The 13,371-nt window shown below is 36.2% G+C and overlaps 1 protein-coding gene across 1 annotated transcript in view; it reads left to right on the forward strand.

Moving 5' to 3' along the window:
• Positions 1 to 13,371, forward strand: part of Sema3e (semaphorin 3E) — a 222,768-nt gene that overhangs the window by 116,605 nt on the left and 92,792 nt on the right. Inside the window, exon 2 of the mRNA XM_021163140.1 lies at positions 1,692 to 1,852. Within this exon, the coding sequence (XP_021018799.1) occupies positions 1,692 to 1,852 (161 nt within the window). The remainder of the gene's footprint in view (positions 1 to 1,691; positions 1,853 to 13,371) is intronic.

Consider the following 13,371-nt stretch of genomic DNA (forward strand, 5'->3'; position numbering starts at 1 on the left):
TTGGTGAATGTCTAGTAAAGAATATAGTAGTTCTTATAACTTTAAAAAATCGTACCTGGGACCTTTTCTCTTCTGGAATTTATGGGTCTCTATCAAAACTCTCTCTAATTCCAGTTTTCTTTACCAATAAAATACCTGGTGTTCGATTTAGTCTAAAAGTCTTTACTTAGGCTAAGTGGTTCAGTATCTCATATGAGATGTCTATATGGAATTTTGAAATCGTGCACTATTGCTTAATCTAAACAAGATTTCGAGGTAACTCTACTCGGCACAATTTTGTGCAGAAAACTGGATAAGAAACACATTCTTTTTCATTCTATTGTTTTCATTTTGTGGATTTGAAACCAATCTCACTAAGTAACCCAGGCAGGTCTTGAACTCTCACCCCCTCTGCCTCCTAGATTCTTAACAAAGAGTAAAAGCAATTTCATATTCAGTGTTATATTTCATACTTGCGTTTACTGCTTGTAAGTATCCCAATCAGTAAGAATCTGCGTGCTCTATGAGCTGCTAGGTATTAAATTCTTTGAGATGACTTTCTCTGTTTACTATTTCCCACGGAGACTTCCGCCATTATGTACTCAGCCTGGTTTTAGGGGCACTATTCCTTCACATCACCAAAAGCTCTCATATGTACAATTTAGACGTCCTAATTACTCAGCTGGCATATTAAACTAAAGGTCGTACCTTCAACAAAAAGTATACACAGGAGACTTTGCCAGATTCTGATTTCTTAAATTTAATATACGTACCCAAAATATATATTGTTTGTAATTCCTGGCATAGGCAAGAATGCATGAAGACAGACTTCTCCATAGTCATGGAAAACAGATACCCAATGGGTTTTAGGAGTAATCAGGATTGTGATTACAACTCATTCTTGCCAGGGTTGTGCAGTTTGATTTGGGTTTGATTTTCAATATCAGTTTGAGGTAGAAATATAACTTCCCTGAGTTTTTATTCTTTTAGAATTAACGAGACAGAATTGTGTATATTTTGTGTAGATGTTACATCTTGCTAGGCAAACAGAAGCTTTAAAACGGCCTTGCACTATATAATTGCACAATTATATACAATTGTACTCTGCTGTACCTATTATTATTAATAGTTTTGTTCATATTTTAAAAGCATTCCATATTTACCTTACAACTAAGTTTTACTTAGGTACTCAGATTAATAAATTAATAAATATATTAATGCTCACAAATATTATGTCATATGACTATATAGTCAGATACTCCCTTGTATCTGTGGGTATTGTTTCCAAAGATTCAACTATGGATGTAAATTTCTTAAAGTGTTATACCTATCGAGAACATACCAGCATTTTTCTCATTATTCTCCAGACAATAAGGTATAATAGCATTTCCAAAGCGTTTAATTCTCATTAGGTAGCTTAAGATTCTAGAGATGACTCAAAGAATAAGGAAGAATATGCTTAGATTATAAGTAAAAAGAGTCTCAGTTTGTAAAAAGGTCTTGGGACATCCTTACATTATAGTATTAGAAGACCTAGGACAGAATCCATATGGATACAGAGTGTTGACTGGATAATTCTTTTTTGTTTTTAGTAATTCAATTTAAGGATTCATATTTATGAAACAAATGTGACAACTGGACTTTGAGAAAAGTGTTATAGACAGCAGTATGTGTTTTCATGTACTCATCTTAGACCTCTCTTTTCATTTCAGAACTTTTGGAACTGAATAGGACTTCAATATTTCAAAGCCCCCTTGGATTTCTTGATCTCCATACAATGCTGCTGGATGAGTACCAAGAACGGCTCTTTGTGGGAGGCAGAGACCTTGTCTATTCCCTGAACTTGGAACGAGTCAGTGATGGCTACAGAGAGGTATTGAAACACCAAGTGTTTAAAGTGAGAAAGAAGAGAGAGGTGGTATAAGTGGGTGTTAGCTTACGTTTTCCCCATTGTGTCTACCACTTTAAAGTTTTGAATAGTTGTGTAATTGAAATAAAATATTCACTAAGTAGGAAACAATTTGGGTAAAATTTGTAAAGCATCAATTATGAATTTTCTAGCCCATCAAAGATATCAAGACGTGTAGAGAGGCACTTTCCTTGTTATTTGACCTTTTCGGATAGTGAGTGACCATTTTCACCATACCCACTATCTTGAGACCTGAATTGCAGGATTCTAGATTAATAACAGTATCTATAGACTGTATTGTTCTAATGTTCAAATATGGACATGTGATATTAGTATAACTATGTACTGTTGTTTTTTTGGCGAGATTGTTAACTCAGATGGATATTTCTTAAGCTTGCTGGAAAGTAAAATATTAATTGAGTAGGTGGTGGCATATGCCTTTAGTCTCAGCACTAGAAAGGCAGGGGGACTTTTGAGTTCAAGGCCATCTTGGTTTATACAGTGAATTTCATAACAGCCAGGGCTACACACAAAGAAACTTTGTGATGAAAAAAACAAAACAAAACAATAGCAACAACAGCAACACAACAGGTAAGATCATGTGTTGGAAATAGTTAACTGTGCAAAGGAAAACGATTTATACAAAACAGAATTGGGTTACATCTTCAGAGTTGTATCAGTTTTATATGAAACATGGAGAAATTTAAATCGTATTTTTTGGCATTAGTATGCATATGAAATGATCCACTTTGTTTATGCTTTATTTTTATGTTCATCAAAATGGGCCAAGTATGTGTGTTTTCAAATTAAAAAAAAAAAAAGAAAAGATGACAAAAAGCAGAATCTTCTAGTTTTTGCCAAATCCTAATCCATAGAGGAAATAATTTAAATTGGTTTGCTGTTTCTTTGGGTTCCTTTTTATTTTTGTATAAGACGTGTGCTCTAGGATCTGGGGCTAGAGCTTAGTGTGTGTGTGTGTGTGTGTGTGTGTGTGTGTGTGAGAGAGAGAGAGAGAGAGAGAGAGAGAGAGAGAGAGAGAGAGAGAGAGAGAGAGAGCGTATAATTAGCACTCAATGTCCTGGGGAAAGCCCCATTTGTGTATTGTTGTCCATTGATAGAGTTGGTGTTTGAGTTTATGTAATATCCTTTAACTTTTTTTTTAATCAGAGACATCCAAGCATATTTTCATCATCTGTTGCCCTGTGATTTTCTGTGAAAGAATATATAATGTTGAGGCAAAAATTAAATTAAATCTCATAATAATAAGCCTTTCAATATCCAAGAGTTGCTTGATGACAAACTTAAGCGGCCCTACCTCCCCTTGACCTGTCCTTCATTTTCCCAATATACAAAGTCTAAAATTTTTGACTAAATAATGATTGAATGTTAGAATTTTTAGAACCATGAAGATAGTTCATAGCATCTTCACTTCCTTTCCACATATCCTTCTTTTCTCTTATCTTATTCCTTGTCTTCCTGCAACATTCCTATTTGTTGGTAAAAGTAAAATTGTGTTTCATATCATGCTTTAGTTTTTGTTCTCACTGATGTTTTGACAAACCCCTAAGAGATGTTAGATCCCATTAATCTAAGCGATTAAATTAGACTTCTTTCAGCATAATATAGGTCATAAGTTATTGGGGTACCCACTGGGTCTCTCACCTATGTAAATGTTCAGCTGTTTAGAGCCACATCTTTCTGGCTTTAGTCTTACATTTTTCTGAATCATACCCTCTGAGGAAAAAAAATCAGGGTCAACTTTGAGATATATGTATATATATATATATATATATATATATATATATATATATATATTCATTAAAGTTAACAGATACTGCCCAAATTCAAACACCAAATATATCAATGCAGAAGAGTACATATGAGTTGGATTTTGTATTTGTAGGAAGAGAAAGAAGACTTTATGATATATATATATATATATATATATATATATATATATATATTCCTAAATATGTAAATACAGTCTACTCAGTTCATATAAAACTACCATTACAGATATTATTTCATGGCTGACCACTTGTATTAGATAACTGATGACATTCATTTGAGTTCAAATAAGCATATTGACTGCCCTCTTCTTCTCTAAATACTTTTGTACTTGGATCCAGATACATCCACATGACCTTCCAACTAAGTTCTCCCTTGCATATTGGATTGTCTTTTTCTCATCTTAATCTCTCTCTCTCTCCAGGTCACTCTCAGTAATGATATGCCTGTTTATTAGATTTTCTGTGAAAGAATATCTGATGTTGAGGCAAAAATTAAATTAAATCTCATAATAATAAGCCTTTTAATATCCAAGCGTTGCTTGATGATGAACTCAAGAGACCCTACCTCCCACTGCTAAACAATTTGCTACTGATAGGTTTAGACAGAGGGGGACTCATTGCCAGCAGTTGGGTACCCGCTGGGATCACATCATCCCCCAGTGGAAGTTAGTGTACAGAAATGGCACTTGTTAAATTAAGTGGTCACAGGACCAAATTGCAAATCATGAATATTGGAAAGGAGGTAGTAGGAGTGAGAAGACAGACCTTGAGACAGGAGGGAGATAAGAGAGGATAGAGGGGAAAGTAATCAGAATTCATTTTATGCATGCATGAAATTATGGAAAAAAACAAAATATCATATGAAGCCAAATCAATCTCTATTAAAGTTGCTAGATTTTTGACTGAGGGGATGGCACAGCAGGTATAAGCTTCTGATATAAACTTGACAACAGGAGTTGTCTCTGAAAGACTTAGGAAAGAACTGACTCCCATAGCTCTCCTCTGACTCCATATGCATTATGGGACATGTCCACCCCCATCACAAGATAAGAATACTTTTTCAAAAAGACAAAGGCAATTTATTTTTATTAGATATTTTCTTTTTTATATTTCAAATGTTATCCCCTTTCCTAGTTTCCCTTCTGAAAATCCCCTATCCTCTCCCCCCTCCCCCTGCTCCCCAACCCACCCACTCCCATTCTTGGACCTGGCATTCCCCTACACTGGAGCATAGAACCTTCACAGGACCTAGGGCCTCTTCTCCCATTGATGACTGACTAGGCCATCCTCTGCTATATATACAGTTAAAGCCACAAGTTCTGCAATGTGTTTTCTTTGATTGGTGGTTTAGCTCCAAGGAACTCTGGGGTTACTGGTTAGTTCATATTGATGTTCCACTTATGGGGCTTCAGACCCCTTCAGCTCCTTGGGTACTTTCTCTAGCTCGAAAAAGGTAATTTCTAATCTTTCCATTCTAGCTTTGTAGAATGTGAATTGTATTTGCATTACAGACATGATTTTACATTGTAATCTTTGGACAGGATCAGGTCATCTCATAGGAAGGTCCTATAATCGGCATCTTAGGACACAGTCTCTTGCAATTTTCCTCAGCTGTTGTCTTCTGCTGCAGTCACTATCCTGATGTGATTTCCCTTCCAAGTAGGGAAAATTGGATCTCATTCTTATTTCTCATTTATTGTTTTGGCCTAATTGTACCCTCAGGCCTTTAAAGCCAGAAGATGAGATTTTAATGAAGGAAATGACCCGTGAAAATAATATAGGAGTAGAGGACCTGGAGCATACCAGGGTTTTTTGAACTGATTCTCAGGGAGGCAATTGTGTCGTATGAGGCCATAGAGCTTCAGGGCACATCTAGCAAAGATGCCTATGAAAGTATTTTATAACACTATTAAATCGAATGTCTTTTCTACACTGAAGGAAACATCTTGATTTTGTGGTGCTTAAAGCTTACATGTTCTTTAGAGCTTTTTACATGTAGTTAATTCAAACAAAAATGTCAACCTTCCAAATGTCCCTCTCAGGTCCACAGCAGGGCCAGATCTCAGCGTGTTGGTTGCACTGGGGTTTATGCTTACTTCACTCTCAGGTAACTTCTTCCATGCACACTTCTTATTCTGCACTTGTCCTGCCTGTTGCACTCAAGTGATAGTAACACAGCTCCTAGTGACCCAGAAAGCCCTGTTCGATTGTTTCTGCTTACAGGAGAACCACAGTGAAGTATACTTCACAGACTATCAGTTTAAAAGGAATGGGCTTACCATGAGTTGAGTTCTTCAGTGATCTCAGTTCTGAAAATCTGTGATTGGACAAATGTCAACAGTTATATTTTCAATGCTTTCTGCTTTACTTTCTCTACCCCTGGTTTGTCAACATTTGGATTATGCCTTCCGATCTCTTGAACCATTTCTATTAGGAAGGGTGGTTTTCTTGAAATGCATCCACAATCTTTACCCAGTAGATACCAATAGCATGTGTGATGATCTGAATGAAAAATAGCCTTTATAAGTTCAGGCCTTGGAGCACTCTGCCTTCAGTTAATGGAGCAACCTGAAAAGGTTTAAGAGGGGGAGGTTTCCTGAGGAAGTATGTCATTGAGGAAGACATTGAGAATATGGACCTTAACCCTGCTTTCAGTTCTCTCTGTCTCTGTCTCTGTCCCTCTGTCTGCGTCTCTCTCTCTCTCTCTCTCTCTCTCTCTCTCTCTCTGTCTGTCTCTCTGTATGAGTGTGTATGTCTATCTGTCTCTTTGTCACTGTCTCTCTGTGTCTCTTAGTCTCTCTTCTTCTTGCTTGTAGTAAAATGTGGTCTCTCAGCTTCCTGCTCTGGACACCACATCTGCCTGGGGCATATCCTTTTGAAACTATAAAGCCAAATTATCTTTTCCTTCTAGAAGCTGCTTCTAATCATTTTCAGAAAAGAAAATATCTCTAGTCGAGTACAAATAATCTTCAATGACTTGATAATATAAGAAATGTCTCCAGACATTATTAGAGTATTACTCTATCATTTAATAGACCCTCCCATTAACATTGCTACCACCCAAAACCAAACATAGCTTAGTTGCAGATCTACTTGATAAATGAAATCAATTCTTCTGTTCTTTAGATCGAGCACTTTGGACAATAGACCTTAGAGCACTGGTTCTCAACCTTCCTCATGCTGCCTCATGTTGTACCTCACGTTGTGGTGACCCACAACCACAAAATTATTTTCATTTCTACTTCATAACTGTACTTTTGCTACTGTTATGAATTATAATATAATCTGATATTCAGGTATCTAATAAGTGACCCCATTAGTGGGTCTTTCAACCCGCAGGTTGAGAATCACTGCCTTAGATTATATAATAACCACTAGCCACCTCAAGAAGAGGGTGTCACCAAGCTTGCTGCAAGGATGACTATACTTATCTTCTCTCTACATCTCTATCCATCTTCTGCCAAGAGAAGTAGGTACTGTTTCTTGTTTTTAGTTTTCAGAATTATTTTATCAGGTACTCTCTATACATTGCTTCTATTAGTATAGGTAATTTTAGCTGTGAAAAAAAAAATGACATGCAACAATATATTGTAATTTCCAGGACTGTTTCTTTCTTTTGCTCAGTTAATGTTATTTTGTAGATTTAATCTTTTTTTACGATTTATTTATTTATTTTATGTATATGAGTACACTGTAGCACCTGAAGAGGGCATTAGATTCCATTACAGATGGTTGTGAGCAACTGTGTGGTTGCTGGGAATTGAACTCAGGACCTCTGGAAGAGCAGTCAGTGTTCTTAACCACCGAGCCATCTCTCCAGCCCTGTAGGTTTAATCGTATTCATCATCCTTGTTGATTCCTTGGCAGTCAGAAATGGAATGGCAACCAGGGAACCTAGTTTAATTTTGAAGTTCAAATATTGAGTTGGTATATGTAACACTGGGGGCATCCCTTTGCTTCTTTTGACCTTTGTTGCATACTTGTAAGAAACAAATATTAGTCCCCTTTGAGTATACAAAATTTGTTTTGGTATAAAAGACCATGTGAGGTTTTTAGGTATAAAATAAATGGTAGTTATTATATACTTTGAAACTGTGGAATATTTTCCACCATATAAATATAGTATACTCTTCATTCCCAGGTCACTAAGAGTGATGCACTTAACTTTGCCAAATCTTTTCCCACTAGTGCATGTGGTGCCAGTTCACTGCAAATTCACCTATGTTTTCCCACTGGTCTCCATGACCCACATATTCTTCAACATCTTTCTTGATTCATGTATCTCTGCATGAAAACATTACTATGTTTAGAACTGCAAATCCCGTCTTAGTTATTTTAATTCATTTGATTATAATTTTAACAATATTAGTAGGGATGATATACAGTGTAAAACTTAGAGTTAGTAGTAAAAAAAATAACATTTTATAATATTAATAATGATAATTACTACAAGAAAAGTAAAGTGGCTAGAAGTGGGGAAGAGTATAGAGGGTGCTATGGAGAACAGCATGGGCAAAAAGATAATTTCTAAAGAAGAAAACTTGATAACACACTGTACTTCAGTGCTCAGTTACCAGCTGTGGCTTGTGGCTACTGAACTAGACTGAAGGGTGGGAGAATGAAGTCATGGTTAATTTGGAAAACCAGATAATTGGGACAATTAGGGATCAGGAACTGAATGGCTGGTGTGATAGATGGTAAGTCATGTTTGTGAAGAGAAAGACAGGAATGTCAAGAGAAGAGAATTTTCCATTTTAGAAGAAGGAGCACCAACGATGGTTTGAGATGACTTTAAGAGTGAGATGAGTGTGATTCTACACATTTCTGAGTAGAACTTTCCTTTCACTGCTATATTTCAAGATTTAATTGGGAGAAAATTTGAAAATATAGACCATATTTAAACAAGAATAGGCAAAAACAAAACAAAACAAAAACAAAAACAAAAAACAACTTAACCAGAATAAGAAAGTCACTGGCATCTGGTACGGTGCCAGTGGTCTCAAGGGGTGAATTGGTTTTAATTAAAAGACGGTAAAGAAGAAAAATGGCAAAATAAGGAGGAATGTGTTAATGGTATTCCAGAGGATTTAACAAAAGGATTTAAGGCTTTTAGAAGGGGGAAGTCAAATTAGGGGCCTTACAGAGCCCTATGGGATGTGACTCCACGTATTGATTATTGACCCGGGGTAAGGGTCAGTTGCCCATCATGACCATAGTCATCAGTCAACAGGGATGTGTCATGATGCATTAGCCTGGATGATCTCCCAGGAAAGATGAGTGACTACTAATCTTCCTTTAGATCATTGAAATCATCAATTTGATTGGTCCTCACTGTCATCAATCAGCAAATCAATCTATGAGGCTTCTTCCCTCTTCTCTCCTGTTACCCATAGAGGATGCCTCTTGTTCCATAAGGTGACACTTGTTTTTTTATGTGATATGCTTATCTGCCTTTATAATTGGTTATTTTTCCATCCTTATTTGTATTTTATATTCCCCTCTTTGTAAAAATCAAACAAATGTCCTTTTTTGTAGTTCTTAATATTTTGGGCTCCTGTTACTATCTATAACTCTATCTATCTACAAGTATATGTTGAATGTTCAGTAATACTTACAGGTATAAAGTAAGAATACAGAGTCACCAAGGAAAATTTTAAGGTTACTGAGACATACAGAATTCTAAGATTTCTGAGCAGAATTAGAGCAAATATTCCAGATTAAAAAGTAGATGATAGAAAACTGTTACACTTAATCTCAGCTTATTCACACCAACATGTAGCTAATCAGACTACTTCTGTTTATTCTTCCTTCCATGATTATGCTTTCAGGTTTCCCTTAAATCTCCAAACTATTATTATTGTTGTTATTATTATATTTGCAGAGGGTTCCCTGGTCTTTTCTTATCCTCCTGTATAATTTTGATTCCTACACTGAATAATGATTGACTATGTACTGGTCAATCTACATGCTAAAATGGCTCATACGTGAAGGTCCTGATTAGGTCCATCTATGAAGATGTAGGTAGGTCAAATAACATCGCGTGGTGGTTTAATGAGAATAGCGTCCATAGGCTCCTATGTCTGAACATTTGGTTTCCAGTTAGTAGAACGAAAGGATTAGGAGGTCTGGCTTTGTAGACGGAAGATTAATCCTCTCTCCCTGTCTCATGCTGTTTGCGGTTTAAGATGTGAGCTCTCAGCTGCTCCATCTCCATGCCTGCTTGCCTGCTGCTATGTTCCTTGCTCACAACATGGTGATAGACTCTTATTTTTCTGAAACCATAAGTCCTAAATAAACTCTTTTATAAGATGCCTTGGTGATGATGCTTTATCACAAGAATAGAAAATAACTAATACACATACAGTGGAAGAATAAAAGTGTGCGCATGCATATATCAAAAACAATACCATAAATCATCATCTCTGTCCTCTGTACAAATCCTCCTGTATTTATTGTCAAAACCACTTTCCAAAAATATATTTTCTAATTTCCTTAAGGTTAATTGTATCTGCCTTCTGTGACTACCACCTTACTCAATTCTTATGTGTGCGCTTTCTGCCCCCTCCAATACTGTTCTACTTGTGCCAGTAAATTCAGCCTTAACTTCACCTTTGTAGTCATTTAATGATCTTGTAAAAAAATGTCCATGCCTTAACCCCACCCCTGAAGTGAATTGAGGAGTACATGTTACCCCTTCAGCCAACCCAGGTAACTGTAATGTATATCTAGACCTTATATCTATTTACTGAGAAACAGTAATCAAATTATGTAGTTCTAGATATATAAAATTATATTTTAAACCGAACTATGTGGACATATAAGACTGAGTTTTTCCACTCACACACAAGAAGAACCTACCGTTTATAGGCACACTGAGTTATGTAGTTTTTAGGAATGGCATATTTTTAAAATCTCATTTATTCACTATACTTATCTAAGCATGCAATAATATTTTTTAATCTTTAAATACCATGCTATTCTATCTTTGTCATATTCATGAAGCACATTTAACTTTCACAGAAAAATAAAGTTGAATATTTATGCTAAATCTTTCTTTACATTCTAAGACTTTCAATTTATAATTCCAGTTACTTTATATGAGAACTTGCCACTGCTAAAATTTATATATCATTCTCTGTAAAAGTCTCAAAATACCCCCAAATTATGTCAGAATTTTTAGGTTTCAACTCTGTTCTCATCATCTCGTCAGTGACATTTTAAGAAAAATTTAAAACGCAAGCAACCTCCCACTGTTTAAAGAAAAAGAAAAACCTAAAACCCTCAACTCCAAGAGAAGGTTTGGCTGAAATAGACAAAAACATGTTCTGGGTGAAATGTATTGCAGCATCTTGAGATTTCTGATCCAGATGTGACAATATTAAGATACTAACATTGAAAGAAGAGAGAAGTGAAAAAAGAGAAAACATTTCCTTTGCCTACAGAGCAGCACCCTTCTAGGTAGGTGTGGTCTATGATGATGCTCAATCCACAGCTTCTGTATTGAGATTGGTGTCCATTCACAGAAAATCAGGGTTCTTCAGGCTTAATGTGAAACAAGTTTTGTCATATTTCCTATTTCAATTATAATTTTGTATTGAGGAAGAAATTCTGATTTAGAATGTCTGAAACAGTATATATACAGATATATCATATGCCATATACATGTACATGTGTATATGTACATATACATCCTTGAACTCTATGTCAAGATGAAACCAGAGAACATAGTGATTTATGTCATATTACATTTTCTGACCAGCAGATTCATGCTTAGCAGCAACACATTTTGTTTTGCATTAATATTGAATGTTGTTAATTCTTTGAACATCAGGATTGTTTGATCAATATTTTAAGGCTTAAATGTGTTAAGCATAGAAAAAGCTTAATATGTTAGACAATATAATAGCAACCCCACAGATTCTATAATTAGTTTGCATGTAGTCCCATCTTAATTTTAGATTATTAATTAATATTAATATTAGATTATTGATGTAGACATTCTTATTCCTTCTCCATAGTTTTCAACCATAGACAGACTAAGCATAGTACCAATTTCATACCTGTTTTGAGAGGTTTAAATGAGTTAGTACATGTCTAATACAGAGTCTCAAACACGATAAACACTATGTAAGTACTTATCATCAGTACGATTTTAGGCATCTGATTTCTTTTTTTTTTAATTTTTAATATTTTTATTACATATTTTCCTCAGTTACATTTCCAATGCTATCCCAAAAGTCCCCCATAGCGCCCCCCACTTCCCTACCCACCCATTCCCATTCTTTTGGCCCTGGCATTCCCCTATATTGGGGCATATAAAGTTTGCAAGTCCAATGGGCCTCCTTTCCAGTGATGGCCGACTAGGCCATCTTTCGATACATATGCAGCTAAAGACAAGAGCTCCGGGGTTCTGGTTAGTACATCATGTTGTTCCAACAATAGGGTTGCAGATCCCTTTAGCTCCTTGGGTACTTTCTCTAACTTCTCCATTGGGAGCCCTGTGATACATCCAATAGCTGACTGTGAACATCCACTCCTGTGTTTGCTAGGCCCCGGCATCGTCTCACAAGAGACAGCTATATTTGGGTCCTTTCAGCAAAATCTTGCTAGTGTATGCAATGGTGTCAGCGTTTAGAAGCTGCTTATGGGATGGATCCCTGGATACGGCAGTCTCTAAATGGTCCATCCTTTCATCACAGCTACGAACTTTGTCTCTGTGGCATCTGATTTCAATGTGTCACAATTTCTAAGTAAGATGTAGGAAAGAAGGCAGGGATTATAGAGATACAGATGAGAACAGGACCCAAGGGGAGAAGAAGATGGTAATGAAGCTGCAAATGGTTCACTTAGACAACAGACTGCTTAGCTGCTGGGACTCTATCTTATAGTCACTGTCAGTGTGGATGGAGCATTCTGAACACCAGCAAAGCATAGTTAGAATCAGAGTTTACTTGTGTTTGTGTTGCAGCAGCATGTTAGAGAAATACAGAGAAAAACCAGAGACATGAAGTTAGTAAGCAGTAGCTAGACCAGGAAACCAGACATAGCTGTCTCAGAAGCCTCAACTCTTCCTACTGGACTCCATCTGTGGATCTCTGTAATTACCACCCTTGTCTCCTCTGTTGGCCTTTTGTGTGCCATTAGGCCTCATGGTTGCCTCTTTTGCAGTTATGTAGCTTCCTTTTATTCTTCCTTGCCTTGCTGAGCTGCCATTTTTTAGCTTAGCAGTGCTTAACTGATGGAGTAGTTTGTTGGTGATGACAATGTTAAGAACTAGCAAGGAACTCCAGCACTTTTCATTACTAATAGCAGTGCAGAGCTGACAGCCCCAGGAGGCTACAGCATGCAACCCCAGGTAGCAGCTGGATTATCTGTGTTCTATCCTTACCTCCTGTGTTAGTCTTTTCCAGGAAGACAATTACTATGACTTCCTGTGAAACAAACTTACCCTCTGGATAACATCAATTCTAGATTGAAACATAAAATTTTATTTTTCTTTCCTATGAAATGTCAGAAATGGATATTTTCTTTATATAAACTATATTTTATAAAGACACAATTTAATCAATACTTAGCAGTAAACCTTTAGTTAAGAATACTTTGGAAACATATTTTGCTCTTTAAATTTCTAAATCTCATCTCATTTTGTTGATGTTGAGCTAAAATTGAATTATGTGATTTGGATATCTGTTC

Source organism: Mus caroli, chromosome 5 (genome assembly GCF_900094665.2).
Source record: "Mus caroli chromosome 5, CAROLI_EIJ_v1.1, whole genome shotgun sequence".
NCBI classification, from domain to species: domain Eukaryota; kingdom Metazoa; phylum Chordata; class Mammalia; order Rodentia; family Muridae; genus Mus; species Mus caroli.